Source organism: Malaclemys terrapin, chromosome 6 (assembly GCF_027887155.1).
Source record: "Malaclemys terrapin pileata isolate rMalTer1 chromosome 6, rMalTer1.hap1, whole genome shotgun sequence".
NCBI lineage: Eukaryota > Metazoa > Chordata > Testudines > Emydidae > Malaclemys > Malaclemys terrapin.
In genome coordinates, this window is record NC_071510.1 from 111444045 (window position 1) to 111460753 (window position 16709).

A 16709-nucleotide genomic window follows, 5' to 3' on the forward strand; every position below is an offset into this window, starting at 1 on the left:
TAAAAGGTAACCCAATCCAATATCTAAGTATCTATTTGTCCTCTGTCAATTTTCTGGGTATGTAATTGGTATGTTAATTTTTCCATAATAGCATCCTTCTATGCTTTTTTAAACCATTCTTCTATGGTAGAACTTTTTTCTTTTTTTTCTTTTTTCCCCTCCAGTGACAGGTTATAAATTACTGAGCAGCTACTAGCAGATGAGAGATTAGGCATAATATACTTGTGTTGCTTGGTTTTTCATTTTCAGCGTAGCCAAAAAGTATTTTGAATACTACAAATAATACCAGCATCTGTGTAATATGCGTCTGAATTTTTGTCAGTTAATGAGCTTCAAACTAAACCCTTAAGAAAAATGCCTGGCTGTATTTAGAGAAGAAAAGTGAAATGGGTTATGCAGATGCGCTTTGGGATTGTATTCATTTTATTACATGGTCATTCTCTCTGGCATATGTGTTTTGTAACACAAAAATCCTCATTTGTTATATGCTTAGTTACTTGTATATAATTGAATGTAATTATTTTAATGTAGTTTGAAATTCTCCTAGTCTCAAATGTTTAAATCTTTGTACAACTTTACTCTTCTATCTTAATTAGCTCCAAAAGCAGGATATAGCCAAGGAGCAACTCAGTATACTCAAGCCCAGCAAACTCGACAAGTGACAGCCATAAAACCAGCCACCCCAAGTCCAGCTACAACTACTTTTTCCATATATCCAGTATCCTCCACTGTGCAGCCAGTAGCAGCTGCAGCAACTGTCGTTCCATCCTATACTCAGAGTGCTACTTACAGTACAACAGCAGTTACTTACTCTGGTAAGAATTTTGCATGTTATATTACTGTGCGGTTTGTGAGTCATGTTATGGAAAAGGATTTTGTAGGCTCAAAAAATTGGTAATTAAGTTTGTGTTTAGTTGTGTCATAAAGCACCAAGAAATATTCAGCCAGTTAGATCACTGTATTGGCAGAGTATTCGGACATATTTTTGGACGAGAACAATAGTTGTATGTGGTCCTGTTTTGTTGTACATAATCAAAGCGATTGCAGCACTGCTTGGATAGTTTTTGGTGGTGGTCAAGTATGGGAAGGGAGCAGAGACCATGGAATGGAAAAAAACAGACAATTGTCCAAAGAAAATGTTTGGGAGGCAATGTACCACCATCAGACAACAGTTGTGAAGAGTAGACTGGGCAATCCAGAGTAAAACTTAGACTTTGGATTACTTTCATCTCACGTGGGAGGGAGGGGGTGGTACAAGAGCTTTGCTCCAAACATAAGAGATTCAAGGCTTGATTAAAAGTGGAAGGAATCCTGTTTTGCTTTATAACCAGATGGTAATCAACTGGAAAGTTGCAGCTGCTTGGATCTTTTGGTATCCTGTTTAAATGGGACATTTAAAATGTTCCTTGAAACAGGAAAAGCCTAATCAGTGGATTCAAGTAGTTGAACACTAGATGTGGAGCGTTTATGGGAAAACTGGCTCAAAGGTATGAAAACACAGTTTTCTTGATTTATTCAACTGTGGTACTAGAAATTAAGATGTGAATAGATAAGGCAAGTTACAGAGAACCAAGCAGGCCAACAGTTTGTTTGCACCAAAGTGCATCTGAGGGTGCTGGATGGTTAAATACCAAAGAGAAGAGGCTCCTAAGCGCTGTTGTGGTTTTTGTTTCACATCCATTTGTGTCCTTTTCTTTGCATTTTGAATCTTGCACCATAAATTGTTGCTTATTAATAAACCTGGGTTTGAAGAAATATTCATTTCTAGTGGCTTTTATCTCATCTTTGCTGTGCACACCCAGCTCTCCCAGATGTACCAGGAGCATTGACACATTCTTGAATGGCAGCTTTGATACTGCTGCCAGCATAGTGGACCGCTGTATATTTAAAATTGTATACCTACAAAGATCTGTCTGAGAGAATACATACCCCTGACGTAAGTGGGAAATAGTATTTAAATTTGTACATCATAAAAAGTCAAGTAAAATTCTGATTAAGTAAGTGATAAGATCATTTGACCACACATTGCATCTCAGGACCGTGTCAAAATGTTTAGATCACAAAATGTACCTTTATGGAAAAAAATTAAATGTCATGCAGCATCCCTGGAACTAGCTTGTGTGTAACTGTGATATACAATGTGTTATAATGTAACATTATCATATTTTGATCTTTGAGGTACCTCTTATTCCGGCTATGAAGCCGCAGTATATTCAGCAGCATCGTCCTATTACCAGCAGCAGCAGCAGCAACAGAAACAGGCGGCGGCAGCGGCGGCTGCTGCTGCTGCAACAGCTGCCTGGACAGGGACCACCTTTACTAAAAAGGCACCATTCCAAAATAAGCAGCTGAAACCAAAACAACCTCCCAAACCACCACAGATCCACTATTGTGATGTTTGTAAAATCAGTTGTGCTGGACCACAGGTACCTGTATTACATGACATTCCACTGTACCTCTTAGTCATCATTTCATATAGCTAAAAACAGGCATTATTTAAGAACAGTTGTGGATTGAGGAAATTATTTAAATAACTTTGCTCTAGAAGCAGTTTGAAAATGTGTACCACTATGAAAAGGAAATACTGATGTTTGTGCTCTATGTGAACAGCTGAATTCTACTTCCCACCCTAAAAGTTTACATTTTCCATTTGAAGCACTGTTCTGCTCAGAAGCAAACTTCCTGGGGAAAACTCTTCTCAGACCCATAGACCCTTGAGAATTTAAGCTTTTATAAAATTTGTCCTTGAAAAATAATCTACTTTGTAGTATTCTGTTTCTCCTTCTAGCACCCCAGTCTAGTTTTGAAATGGCTAAATGTAGTACTGTCTTGCCAGGGCATTCAGATTAAGACAGTAAAGAACATGAGTTTTTTACACATTTGGTTAGAATATTTGTTGTTCTGCATGTCATGTTAAAAAACTGTCATTGTTTTCTACTTCTCCTCCCACTTGGACTGCCCCTTCCCACGCAAGGACACTTTCAATTTTAAAAGTTTTACTTTGCACCTGGATGTATTTATTCAGTGTCTCCTTCTGAATTAAGTTCTTTGGGGTGCTCTAAATCACTCGGGACTTGGGTACAGCCTACTGGATAAGATCACTTGATTGTTAATATCTGTCACTTGGCATTGACAATACTTGATGATTTGGGAAGTAGGAAGGTGAAAAAAGTCCTTACTGCTTTTTACCAACTATGGAGTTCTGTATATCATGAAAGGTAGGGTTACCATATTTTGTGCCTCCAAATGGAGGACACTCCACGGGGCCTCGGCCCCGCCCCCAGCCCCGCCCATGCCCCCTCCCCAACTCCGCCCCCTCCCCAAAGTCTCCGCCCCCTCCCCTGCTTCCCGCGAATATTAAATTCGCGGGAAGCCTGAAGCTGGTAAGGGGGTGTGTGGGGGGAGCAGGCGCGGCCCAGGCTGGCCCCCCGGCAGCGCCAGCCTGGGTCGGCTGGGGCCCTGGGGTGCCAGCCCTGGCCGACCACCCCCAGCCCGCCCAGCACTGCCGGCCCCCGGCGGCCCAGCGCACCCCCCCCGCTATCCCGGCCCGGCTCCCGGCCCCGCGGCCCAGCGCACCCCCCGGCGGCCCGGCCCCGCGACCCCGGACCGGCCCGCGGCCCCGCGCACCCCCGGCTCCCCGCCCAGCCCCGCGGCCCGGCGCACCCCCCCGCTACCCCGGACCGGCTCCCCGCCCGGCCCCACGGCCAGGCGCACCCCCCCGCTACCCCGGACCGGCTCCCCGCCCGGCCCCGCGGCCCGGCGCACCCCCCCGCTACCCCGGACCGGCTCGCGGCCCCGCGCACCCCCCCCCCGCTACCCCGGACCGGCTCCCCGCCCGGCCCCGCGGCCCGGCGCACCCCCCCCCCCGCTACCCCGGCCCGGCTCGCGGCCCCGCGCACCCCCCCGCTACTCCGGCCCGGCTCGCGGCCCCGCGCACCCCCCCCGCTACCCCGGCCCGGCGCACCGCCCGGCTCCCGGCCCGGCACCGCGCCCCCGGCTCCCCGCCCGGCCCCGCGCCTGGCCCGGCACCATGCCCCCGGCCCGGCCCCGCACCGGCCCGGCCAAAGAGGCCCCGCCCGAGCCCTCCATCCCTCCCTCCCTCCCGATTTTCCCGGACATGCCCGGCTTTTGGGGATTTCCCCCCGGACAGGGATTTGAACCCCCAAAAGCCGGACATGTCCGGGAAAATCCGGACGTATGGTAACCCTATGAAAGGAAAATTATTTCCTGGTCCTTGCCAGCAGTTGGCTTATGCCTCAAAGCATGTGCCCAATAAAATGGCAGTGCTATGTATAGGAAATATGTTCCCTAGCAAACTAAGTGTTGATGATTATTTCTAGCTTATAACCTATTGTATATTTTATAGCATCATATGATTGACATAATTAATGGAGTAAAAATAATTTATTGAGGATGTATGCTTTTTCACTGCATTTTTAAATAGACTTATAAAGAACATTTAGAAGGCCAGAAACACAAAAAGAAAGAAGCGGCATTAAAAGCATCTCAGAACACTAGCAACAGCAGTACTTCTGCTCGTGGAACTCAGAATCAGTTGCGCTGTGAGCTCTGTGATGTGTCTTGTACAGGAGCAGATGCATATGCTGCCCATATTCGTGGAGCTAAACATCAGAAGGTAGGAATGGAGGTTGTTCGTAACTCTGAACAAACCATTATGGTTGTTCTTTCAAAAGTTTACAACTGAACATTGATTTAACACAGCTTTGAAACTTTACAATGCAGAAGAAAAGTGCTGCTTTTAACCATCTTAATTTAAATGAAACAAGCACAGAAATAGTTTTCTTACCTAGTCAATTTTTAAAAAACTTTTCATCTATTTTTAGCTTACGTTTTCTAGTTTACATTTAACACAATATTTTACTACATTTGTGTTTTATTTTTTTGGCTTTGCTGCTCACTGATTGCATACTTCCAGTTCCAAATGACTTGTGTGGTTGACTAGTCTGTTCATAACTCTGGTGTTTGTAACTCTGAGTTCTACTGTAGTTGTCAAACTTTTAAGATTAATCTACCGTTTTTATCCCCTTCTCCACCCTCACTTCCCATATTGTACCTTTTATTGAGCACTAAATTATTCTTTTTTTGGAGTCTGTCAATATTTCTTTTAAATCTGATCTGTCAGAAAACTGAAATTTAATTGTATTAAGGTGTCCTGCAAAGGACTTGATATGATATATAAAGGAAACCTGAATACTTGTTTTCCTGCTTGTTTTTTACTGTATATAATATCAGGAATGTCATTTGCTGAAAGACATGTTATTGCTCATGTCAGTCTGTGTTGTGGAATCTCTTACTTTAAATGATGGGGCAGAGTTATTGAATCTTTAATAAAGACTTCTGTTCTCCAAAGTGTTCATCAGTCATAGTAGTTAAAATAGTTTAGTAAGCTCCCCACCAAGGTGCATGGAAGGCGGAAGAGAGCACATGAAATCTTAAACAATTTGGCTAAAAATCCCTCCACCATCTCGGTTTCTTGGCTTTTTTGACTCTTGACTCTGATGATGTCACGTTTTCACTAGTTGTCCAGTCGTCGTGGAGTTTTTCTGGGATAGATGAGGCCAGTATTTCTAATGTAAAAAGCAAGCAGAGAAAAGTTTACAGAGGACTGAAACTTCTATTCATAAATCATTAAAGAAACCAAAAATTGACACAAGTTCATTTTTTTCCCCATGTACAGATCAACTTTTTAAGGATATTAGCCATATTATTTTTTTAAATGTAAACCAAGCGGTTCATGTTTTTAATGAGGAGCCTATTAATTTTTTTTTTTTTTTTTTTATGGTTTTAGGTGGTTAAGTTGCACACAAAACTTGGAAAGCCCATTCCTTCAACTGAACCAAACGTTGTTACCCAGTCTACTTCCTCAACAGCTGCATCTGCTTCCAAACAGACTGCCTCTGCTTCAAATATTGCAACTAGCAGCAGCACTGTGAACTCCTCCGTTACATCTTCTGCAGTGAAAATTCTTACTCCCACAGCAAGCACACCAATTAACTCCGCATCCAACAGCAAAGTGTCCATAGTTGCTGCTAATATACCTGTAAAGAAAATATCTACACCGAAAATAAACTTTGTTGGCAAGTACAGAAGTCAGTCTTCATTTTGAAATCTAACCTATTATAAGGATTTAAAATTTATATGTATCTAGTCTCTATGGTTTCAGTGCTGCAAACACTTCTGCATATGCATAACTTTATGCATGTGAGTTATCCATGTTAACTTTGTCCACATAGAGTAATCCCCTTGAAGTCAAATGCATAAGTGTTGGCAGCATTGAGGGCTATGTGTTTTATGTGATATAAACATGCAGTTCTGGTATGCTTTCCGTTTTTTTTATCCTGTTAGCAAAAAATGTATCTTATGAAAGCAGTTGTACAGTGGTTTACTTCTGAAAGCAAAAAGATTGCTCATCTGAATACCTTTAATATGGAGATATACTTATCTCGTAGAACTGGAAGGGACCTTGAAAGATCATTGAGTCCAGTCCCCTGCTTTCACAACAGGACCAAGTACCACCCCGCCCCCCCTTCTCCCCCGCCCCCCCCGATCCCTAAATGGCCCTCTCAAGGATTGAGTTCACAACCCCGGTATCAGAGGGGTAGCCGTGTTAGTCTGTATCCACAAAAACAATGGACTCTCCTCGTTGTTTCTTTGGTTGCTCCCTTTCAATCTTGCCTCCTGCTTGCAGAACACTGAGCTGGATTTAATACAAGTCTAAATTGCATAAGCCTACTAAATCTTTACTGCAAAAATGGAGACTTTTGGTCAACAGTTTTAAAAGTTTGGGTACCATTAAAGTATTTAAGAAAAATAAACAACCCACCCTAAATGTTGATTGTAGCTGAACTTTTACAGTGTTAGGGTTACCATTCGTCCGGATTTACCCGGACATGTCCTCCTTTTGTGTGCTAAAAATAGCATCCGGGGGGAATTTGTAAAGCACTCACAATGTCCGGGATTTCCCCCTCCCCCGGCAGAGCGAGCGGCTGGGAGGGCTGCAGGAAAGTCCCGGGCTGGACTCCGGAGCAGCTTCCTCCTCCCACCCCCCCCCCTGCATTCTGAGCCGGCCGGCAGCTCCTCCTCCTGCAGCCCGCTCCGGCAGCCCTGTGCAGGGCCAGGGACCGGGTTTTGTTGTGCTGGGGAGCTCAGCCATGTGTCCGGCTTGCACAGAGCCCAACACCCTGTTCTGAGCAGCAGGGTAAGGGGGGGCAGGAGAAGGGACAGGGAGGTTCTGGAGGGGGCAGTCAAGAAACGGGGGGGGGGCTTTTGGAGGGGAGTGGAGAAAGTTTTGGGCAGTCAGGGTACAGGTAGGGGGTAGGGTCCTGGGGGGCAGTTGGGGGGGGGTCTTAGGAGGGGGCAGTTAGGGGACAAGGAACAGGGAGTCTTAGGTAGGGGGTGGGGTTCTGGAGGGCAGTTAGGAGCAGGGGTCCCAGGAGGGGGCAGTCAGGGGACAAGGAGCGGGGGGTAGGGGGCTGGGAGTTCTGGGGGGGAGCTGTCAGGGGGCAGGAGTGGGGAGAGGGATCGGAGCAGTCAGGGGACAGGGAGCAGAGGGGTTTAGATGGGTTGGGAGTTCTGGGGGGGCTGTCAGGGGGCAGGAGTGTGGAGAGGGATTGGAGCAGTCAGGGGACAGGGAACAGAGGGGTTTAGATGGGTTGGGAGTTCTGGGGGGGGCTGTCAGGGGGTGGGGAGTGGTTGGATGGGGCGTGGGAGTCCCAGGTCTGTCTGGGGGTGGGGGTGTGGATAAGGGTTGGGGCAGTCAGGGGACAAGAGGCAAGGAGGCTTAGATAGGGAGTGGAGTCCCGGGGGGCAGTTAGGGGCAGGGGTCCCAGGAGGGGGCAGTCAGGGGACAAGGAACGGGGGGAGGGTTGGGGGTTCTGGGGGGGCGGGAAGTGGGAGGGGCAGGGGCGGGGCTAGGGCGGGGCTCCTCCCGTCCTCTTTTTTGCTTGTTGAAATATGGTAACCCTATACAGTGTTCTCTGTTTAATTGTATGTTTATGGTGTTTAAATTTATTCTGAAAATAATTGAAAAAATGGAGGTACTCTGGCCAAAATCTTGCCATTTGCAAATGAAATCTCTTTAATCTGTAAGCATATAATCATTCTACCAAAATTAAAATGAATTGTTAAACTTGTTTGATTTTAGGTGGTAATAAACTACAGACAACAGGAAGTAAACAGGAAGATATGAAAGCAGTTGAAAATGTTAAGAATACTCCTTTGGTTGCTGTTGTACAGACGCAGGAAGTAAAACCAGATACGGCATCAGAACCAGTGACTCCAACAACTCTTGCTGCTTTGCAGAGTGATGTCCAGCCGGTGGGCCATGACTATGTGGAGGAGGTATTAATCTGAACATCCTTTTAGTGTACTTGTTTGATTAAATAAAATGTGTCAATTAAAATTATAACGCAAGACCCTGATCCTGCAAAGACTTATGCATGTGCTTAAATTTAAACTTTGTGAGCAGAACCTTTGAAGTCAGTGGAGCTGTTCACCATGCATTCTGGTAAGCATGTGTATATAAGTTTTGTAGGATCCAGGGTTTAAGTTGAATATACTAAAAAAGGTTTTCCACTATTTTTTTTAAGTATTTGTTTGAATCTAAGGAGTAAATAAAACAACTATATTTTTAATCCTGTAAGCTCTTCTGGGTATGAATCATGTGTTCCTCTTCGTACAATACCTAACACAGTGGGGATCTGATCATGATTGACAATTCTTATCTTGACAATACCTCTTTTAAAGTGCATACTAAAATATGTGTGTAAATATGTTAACATATTTTGAGTGGGATACAATTAAGATTCTTGTAAAATTAGGTTAATTTGTAGAAAAGGTAAATTGTGGGATTTTTAATATCCAAAAAAACTAATACAACATTATTTTATTTCCAAGGTACGGAATGATGAAGGGAAGGTGATCCGCTTTCACTGCAAACTTTGTGAGTGCAGCTTTAACGATCCTAATGCCAAGGAGATGCATCTAAAAGGAAGGCGGCACAGGCTTCAATATAAAGTTAGTTGATATACTGCTGACCGTATTTAAACTTTACAAGACCTTAATTGTAGTAACTTGTTACTTAGATTCAAGATTAGTGGTTACCATGCCCAAATGGTATGTAAAAGGGTAGAAAAATGTTGTATTTATCTTGGTGTGTATTTTAAGATGATATATGGTGGCTTAAAGAAGTGATATGTGCTGTGTTTTTTTTTTTTAATGTAAATGTTAAGCAGCACTGTATTTGAGTGTTTGGAAACACTAAAATGTAGTAATTAAAGTTACGGTAGGTCCTTGCATGTTTTTTACTATGAATTAGCAATAGTACAGGATTAGCATTGGGCTACATTTTACAGAACACTTTTCTTTAAATTGACTTACTTAGGGTGATAGGAAGAGTAAAACTTTCTATTTTTGGCAGTATTTTCTTAATTTTATATTAATTCTGGGCATTGCTCAGTTATTCCAGTCTTTAAAACATGATTTATTAAAATTGCATGTTTTAACCAAAACCTTGTGTTCTAAAGTACTAATGTTTGACTTGGTAGAAAAATACTATAAGAGTAAATTTCCTAAAGCCAGGGTGAAATGAAAAGTAAAACCAACATTTCATTCTATCTCTGAAACATTAGAAAAAAGTAAATCCAGATTTGCAAGTAGAAGTAAAGCCCAGTATCCGAGCAAGAAAAATTCAAGAAGAGAAGATGAGAAAGCAGATGCAGAAAGAAGAATATTGGAGAAGACGAGAAGAGGAGGAACGTTGGAGGATGGAAATGAGGTAACATGTCTAATATTATAAGTATCGGATGAGTTGAACAAAAGCTGCAGTGAGGTCACCTGAAGAGGGTTCCCATCCTAGGTTCCCTGTAAGCTGTATGGCCACGCAGCAGACTACTTAGGGCTGCGCAGGTCCCCTGGCCCGGCCCAGCCCCTCAGGAGCTGCCGGGGAGAGGAGCCCCGGCCTAGCCCAGGCCCTCACCCCAACCCTCTGACCCCCAGAGCTCGCACCCACAGCCAAAGCCTTCATCCCCCTGCAACCCAACCCTCTGCCCAGCCCTGAGTCCCCTTCCGCACTCTGAACCCCTCGGCCCCGCCCCACCCCACCCCATGAATTTTGTTATGTGCGCTCACTGGAGCTGCCGCAGCTGGGGACAGGAGCCCCACCCCTGGCCTGGCCCAACCCCGCTGGAGCTGCCACAGTGGGGAGAGGCGCCGCTCCCTCCCAGTCCAGGTGCTGCTTGGGGGGGAGAGAGCTTGGCGGAGTCCTCTCTCCCTGCCGTAGCCCCGGGGCAGCCTACACCTCAAACCCCTCATCCCCAGCCCCACCCCAGAACCCGTGCCCCAACCCTCTGCCCCAGCCCTGAGTCCCTTCCCTCACTCCGAAACTCTCTGCCCCACCCCGTCACGTGAATTTTGTTATGTGCACCAATATAGAGGTAATGTGTCACACATCACTTCCATATTGGTGCACATTGCAAAATTCATTCTGCACATTGGTGTGAAAAATTAGAGGGAACTCTGGTTCCATCCTATTTAATTACCTCCTGATGAATGCTCATGTTGAGGACTCTAAACCTTTTTGTCTTCAGGCCATCGTACAACTCTGAGCATTTTTTATTTGATCCATCTGAGGAATAGGGGTCTGTTTAAAATTGTTTGTATTTAAGAGTAGGGGTTGCTTCTAGTGCAACTATCCCTTTTTACTTATCCTTTGGAGCTCCCAAGGTCATGACTACTAAAGATGAGCTAGTGAATAGTATCAAATAATTTTTTAGAAGAATTGAAAACTGCTCTTTGCTATGTAAAGAACATACTTTGGTTCATACAATTCAGACGCTACGAGGAGGACATGTACTGGAGGAGGATGGAGGAGGAGCAGCATCACTGGGATGACCGTCGCCGAATACCTGATGGAGGATATCCTCATGGCCCTCCAGGACCTCTAGGCTTGCTAGGCGTCAGACCAGGAATGCCTCCTCAGCCCCAGGGACCAGCTGTAAGTTTCTTAAATTGGAAAATTTAAAAGTTGAAGTCTCTTAAATCAGGCATAGTTCTTGGGTATATTTGATCTTGGCCATCTGTATTACTACATTAATCTGTTTCAATATTATTCTCTAATAAAGTGCTTGGAAATGTGAAAAAAACGGGACTCTGTACAGGTATAACGATCTGTCGGAGAGTCCTGCTGGATTAAGTGTCAATATAAGAGCCTATTAAAGGTACATGTTGACCAGCCTCACGTGCAAGTCTACCTGCATAAATTTACCATGAGTTAATATTCATATACAATATTATTTTCAAAAAACAGAAATAAATACTTTACAAAAAATTTCATTGATTAATAAATATCTAACTATTTCCCAATTAACAGTAAAACAACAAACATTACATTATTTACAAGAAAGAGGATAAAAGTTAAGGTTAGATTTTGATAAACAATGCATTTCCTTACATGTAGAGTTGACAGAATTTGATTTTTATAGTTTTGAAGGATAATATCCATGTTTATTTTTAAGCATTTTTTAATTATCAATTTAAATTTTAATTGTTGCAGGAAATTACGGGATAAGAGTAAGACAATAATAATTTAATAAGAGTAGGCATTGGAATTCAAAAAGTTAAAGCTTTTTAGCGGTTAAACCACAAATTGTAACGTGTCCAGATATATAAAGTCAGTATCCTTAAAACTCTACTAAGTTCTCAAGCAGACTTTTCTTTCTTTGCCTAGCTGCAAATTTAGAATAGATGGAGCTATTTTTTCATGGTGTGTGTGTGTTCAGCATTTATCTACATTTACCGATAAAAATCTAATCCTTCCAACCTTTCTTATATTTGGTTATACAGACGCTCCCCAGGTTACGCAAACCCGCACTTACGGAAAAAGTTCCGTAAGCAGTGTGTGTTTGTGGGTTGGTTTTTTTGGTGGTTTTTTTTTTTGTGTAATTGTCAGGTTTACATTCCTAGCTTATGCAAAATTTGACTTATGGAAGGTGTTCTGGAACGGGACGCTTGCGTAAGTCAGGGAGCATCTGCATGCATGTTTACTTGAGTAGTCTTAAAATTACTGTGTCCTTAGCTTTTAGTTTTTGTTACTTTTAAATTGCCAGGTTTTATATGTGATTATGATGCTGTCACTCAGCCCTCTTACTGGTTTTGTTTTTAATTAAGTTTTCTTGCTAGAACTTGTATTTTAAAAATTCAAGTAAAGTTACCATAAAATTTTTCTCAATGTAGCCTCTGCGTCGTCCAGACTCATCTGATGACCGTTATGTGATGACCAAACATGCAGCCATTTATCCAACTGAGGAGGAACTTCAGGCAGTCCAAAAAATAGTTTCCATCACTGAGCGTGCTCTGAAACTTGTGTCTGACAACATGACTGACAATGAAAAAACTAAGGGCAAAGAGGGAGATGATAAGAAAGATGGCAGTAAAGACAGGTATGTCTGTCTGCAGTTTAAAAAAATTTTGTGCTGAGGTGGAAAAAGTCATCCCATGTTTCTCCCCCTATATCATCTTTAGTGCTGCCTCAGATTCTGTTCTCTCTAGGTTCTGACTGCATGCATCACGATGGTATCTGAGTATGTGGAGCGCTGTGTTTTACTTTATCTGTTTTTTTAATCTTCAAAGTTGTTTATGAATGATTGATATGATTTGAAGCACGTCTTGTAACTATAACTTCACTTCCCCACAGAGCTTTGAAAGGAGTTTTACGGGTAGGAGTTTTGGCTAAAGGCTTACTTCTCCGTGGAGACCGAAATGTCAACCTTGTTTTGCTGTGTGCTGAGAAGCCTTCAAAGGCATTACTCAGTCGTATTGCAGAAAGTCTTCCCAAACAACTTGCAGTAAGTTGGATTTGGATTTTTGAGAAGATGCCATAAAGAACGTTTTCTGGAGTCAAATTATTTGTAGGGCTGACTGTTCCCTAGCAGGGACATTAAAAGTTGTGTAGCATTTTCCCAGTATTTGTATCTGAATTCAGTGCCCATGAAAAGTCTTTTCAACCCATTGTATGGGTAAGCAAGAAGCGGGATCCATTTCACAAGAGCATGGAAATGTTTGTTCTGCTCCTCACAGGTAGTGCCAGTTCATAGATGTAGTAATCTCTCTGTCCTTTTATATGTGGAGACAGAGGTTGGTGTAAGAATCCTCTTTTGCCTAAACTACCATCAGTGCCAAAGACGGAAGTAATATACGTACATGGTAACAGTCGTAGGTGGTTTACTTGAATGGAGATTATAAATAGCAATACAGTTATCCGTTACTATGCCCCCCCAAGATGACTAGGTAAAAATAGCAAAAACTGTATGACCCTTTCATAAGCCGACCCTATATTTCAGGGGTTGGCAAACTTTGGCTCCTGGCCCGTTAAGGTAAGCCGCTAGCATTAGCCTGGACATTTTGTTTACCTGGGGCGTTCACAGGCACGGAGCCCCTCCGCTCCCAGTGCCCACGATTTGCCGTTCCCAGCCAATGGGAGCTACGGGAAATGGCATGCCAGTGAACGCTCCAGGTAAACAAAATGACAATGTATTAGATATTCAATTCAATGATTACATAGTTTTTTAAATCATCAAATTTTGGTGTAGACCCGTTTATAAGCTGACCCCTGCTCGTTGATGCGTCACTTTTTTACCAAAAATATTCGGCTTATGAACGGCACCTACCTCATTACTCACTCTAAGATTGCACACACATACATAGCACTGAATGTGAAGTAAAACATCTGCCATAAATCCCCGAATAATGAAAAATTCATACTTAGAACTATGATCTTATCTCTCATCTACTCCAAAAGCCTACGTATGTTATGGAATCATAGAAGGTTTGCAATGTTGTCCTCTGTTCTGATGTTACTTGACAGAGGATAATATTGCAAGACAATATGCTGGCACAGTGGATGAATTGAGAAATAACTAGCTTTCACTGAATTTTTTGTTTGCTTTTGTTGTTGTAAGCAAAATATGCAAACCTTGGGCCAGGTCCTCGAAACCAGCCATTTCCCTGTGCAGCTTGTGGAGGAGGGGAGGACAGTGTTGACAGGTTTTCCTTGTGTCATTAGAAGCCAGTAATTCTGATCATAAGGAATAACTTAGACTAGCCTCATGGCTACTCTTTAAGTTATTGCGTGGTCTGTTAGCTGCCCCCGGGGGCCACTCCAGCAACCATTAATAAAGTAAATATAGCAGTTTACCTGCACTCGAAGGGGTTGTGGCATAGGAATCACTACTTCAGCTCTGCGTCATCTAAAGATTTCTCCAAAACAGGGGAATCCTCCATTGATTAGTTAAACCGGGTTTAAGACTGTTTTTTTTAACTTAAAAATTGCTGAGAATCTGACCCCTTATTTTAATATATTTTGTGCATGAATTTCCTCAGTGTGGTATCTTTTAAAAATGCTTTTGGGGCAACTGCTACATGTTTTTAGTTACAGTTCCTGATAAAACTGCATGGCATTTTTTTTTTTAAACTGCATGATTAAAATCATAATTATGTATTGAGCAGACACCATTCTTATATTGTAGTTCTGTGACCCTCTGAGAATGAACGTGTCCCCCTTCCACCCCCTCTTTTTTGTAAGTGCTAAACGTGCAATTGCTTCCGATTTTTTTCATTATTCAGGTAATAAGTCCTGAGAAGTATGAAATAAAGTGTGCAGTACCAGAAGCAGCCATAATTTTGAATTCATGTGTGGAACCCAAAATGCAAGTTACTATCACATTGACATCACCGATCATTCGGGAGGAGAACATGAGGGATGGAGGTTGGAAAGTTGTTAAAGATGTTACCTCTATATTACCGGTTTTTGTATATTTATCTAGTCTGTTTAAGATGACATTAAGTCCTGGAAGGCAACATGCTGGCATAATATACGTATTTGATTGAAACCCTACTTATTCAACAACCAGTCTTGCTAGAGATCATTAAAATTCAAGGCTTATATGATGCATTTATTTAGATCAAAAAATTATCATCTTCCCCTTAACTTAATGTCCAGCCTCAGCTTTCTGGAAAAGTTACTAAATTGTGTCTCTTTTCTCCTCCCTCCCCTTACAAAATTCAGTTATTTGGAAAACTAAATGTTTTACAGCAAGTTGGTTACAAGCCTGCCCTCAGAGATTTTGCAGCATATTAGAAAACTAAATCTTTATATCTTTACATTCTGGTTTTGAAACTGGATCTGTCTTGCCACCACTTACATCTTTAAAATGGCATTGCTGCTTATAATATACACGTTATTTTGATGTTCATAGTGCTTGTAGCTTTTCTGAAAGAAGATGTGAATTTTTCCAGCTGTCTGAGGTTGGTCTTTGGACTGGAGTGCTTTTTTAAATATACAGGCTCCTGGTATTAAGATCTGAGTATTTTACCCAAATAGCATACACAGAGTAGTACAGTAATAAGAAATGGTTTGGTCACTGAGTTAAAGTAGAAGTTGGTTGGCGCTCTTAAAACCGATTTATATTTGTGAATGTGCAATCCCACTGGTGCCAGCAGTGTTGCTTTAGGGTCTGTTCTGTAACACTTTCAAAGCTCCAAAAGCTTTTTAGCCAACAAGCATGATTAATGTCTGCAATAGGTTGGTTCTATTGTTCTGTGGGTCAGATAAAATTAACTTTGTTTCCTTTCATCCTGTGCTTTCGTAGTCAAAGAGATCATAACAAACCAGGGTCTGTTGTTGAATATGAACCTACAAGCAGGCAATTTGTCTGTATTAACACTTTTTCATGATGCAGGTTGGGAAAAAAAGTGTGTGTATGTATATGTGTGCGTGTGTATATACATATATAGTTATTTAATTAAAATCCTAGAATTAATTCTTTTATTTTGTCTCAGCAGTTTTATCTATCCTTTAAAATATTTGAGGCTTTTCCTTATGTTAGATATTTTTGAAATTAGAGAATTATAATCAAGCTTTGTTGTCAGAGCTGCTTCCTACGCCAGAAAACAAAGCTGGAATATGTGTTCTCTGGATTGGATGACTTTTATTTTTGATCTTTAGTAATGTGCTGTACACAATTAATGAACTGTGTGTATATCTCCAACTATACATGCTTTGTACAAATATTATTACATCAAACCCAGCCATTTTCGTCTCCATTTTTGGCAATTGAAATTATGCCAGAAATGTGATACTCGGTTCACCTGGACTGAATCATGCAAAGCATTTCACCTTGTTAACAATTGGTTTAAAAAAAAAAAAAAAGAAAAGAAAAAGCAGTCGCCGTTATAGGTTTGATTATAGATGCTATGAAATTAGATTAATTTTAACCATTATCTTTATTCCTTAATGTACTGTGGAAAACTACAATTAGTCCACACTGAAGTTCTAAACTACAGTAAAATTGGTTTGTGGCCATTAGAATTTTATCCTATAATAAATGTAAAAAGATAAATCACAGGTGTTTTTCAGTTCATTGATACTTTATGCCCCAAAGGAAACAAAACTATATTTTTGTCTGACCCAGACTTGAGCTAGAATTGTCATTCTGAGTTTGAGTCACCTGCTGAGTTGATGGTATTGCCTTTAGGGAAGCAAAATCAAACAGGGTAAATCGATTTCACTTCAAGACACTGAGCAGTGTAAAATGGATGTGCGGAAAAGTTCACTCGTGAAACTAGAAGAAAATGCAGAATATTGAACTGCAGATTATTGCAATAAACCAGGTCTTATTATGAAGATTGCTGCT

General features: G+C 42.1%; 1 protein-coding gene across 3 annotated transcripts in view; it reads left to right on the forward strand.

The window, feature by feature from the left end:
* Positions 1 to 16709, forward strand: part of ZFR (zinc finger RNA binding protein) — a 53541-nt gene that overhangs the window by 24233 nt on the left and 12599 nt on the right. For 2 of the 3 annotated variants that reach the window (XM_054031485.1, XM_054031483.1), the window contains exons 5-15: positions 597 to 815; positions 2179 to 2426; positions 4445 to 4636; positions 5810 to 6110; positions 8165 to 8361; positions 8917 to 9036; positions 9651 to 9796; positions 10852 to 11014; positions 12253 to 12458; positions 12713 to 12863; positions 14641 to 14782. In XM_054031485.1, the coding sequence (XP_053887460.1) occupies positions 597 to 815; positions 2179 to 2426; positions 4445 to 4636; positions 5810 to 6110; positions 8165 to 8361; positions 8917 to 9036; positions 9651 to 9796; positions 10852 to 11014; positions 12253 to 12458; positions 12713 to 12863; positions 14641 to 14782 (2085 nt within the window). The remainder of the gene's footprint in view (positions 1 to 596; positions 816 to 2178; positions 2427 to 4444; positions 4637 to 5809; positions 6111 to 8164; positions 8362 to 8916; positions 9037 to 9650; positions 9797 to 10851; positions 11015 to 12252; positions 12459 to 12712; positions 12864 to 14640; positions 14783 to 16709) is intronic. The other variant, XM_054031484.1, reaches the window with a different exon arrangement.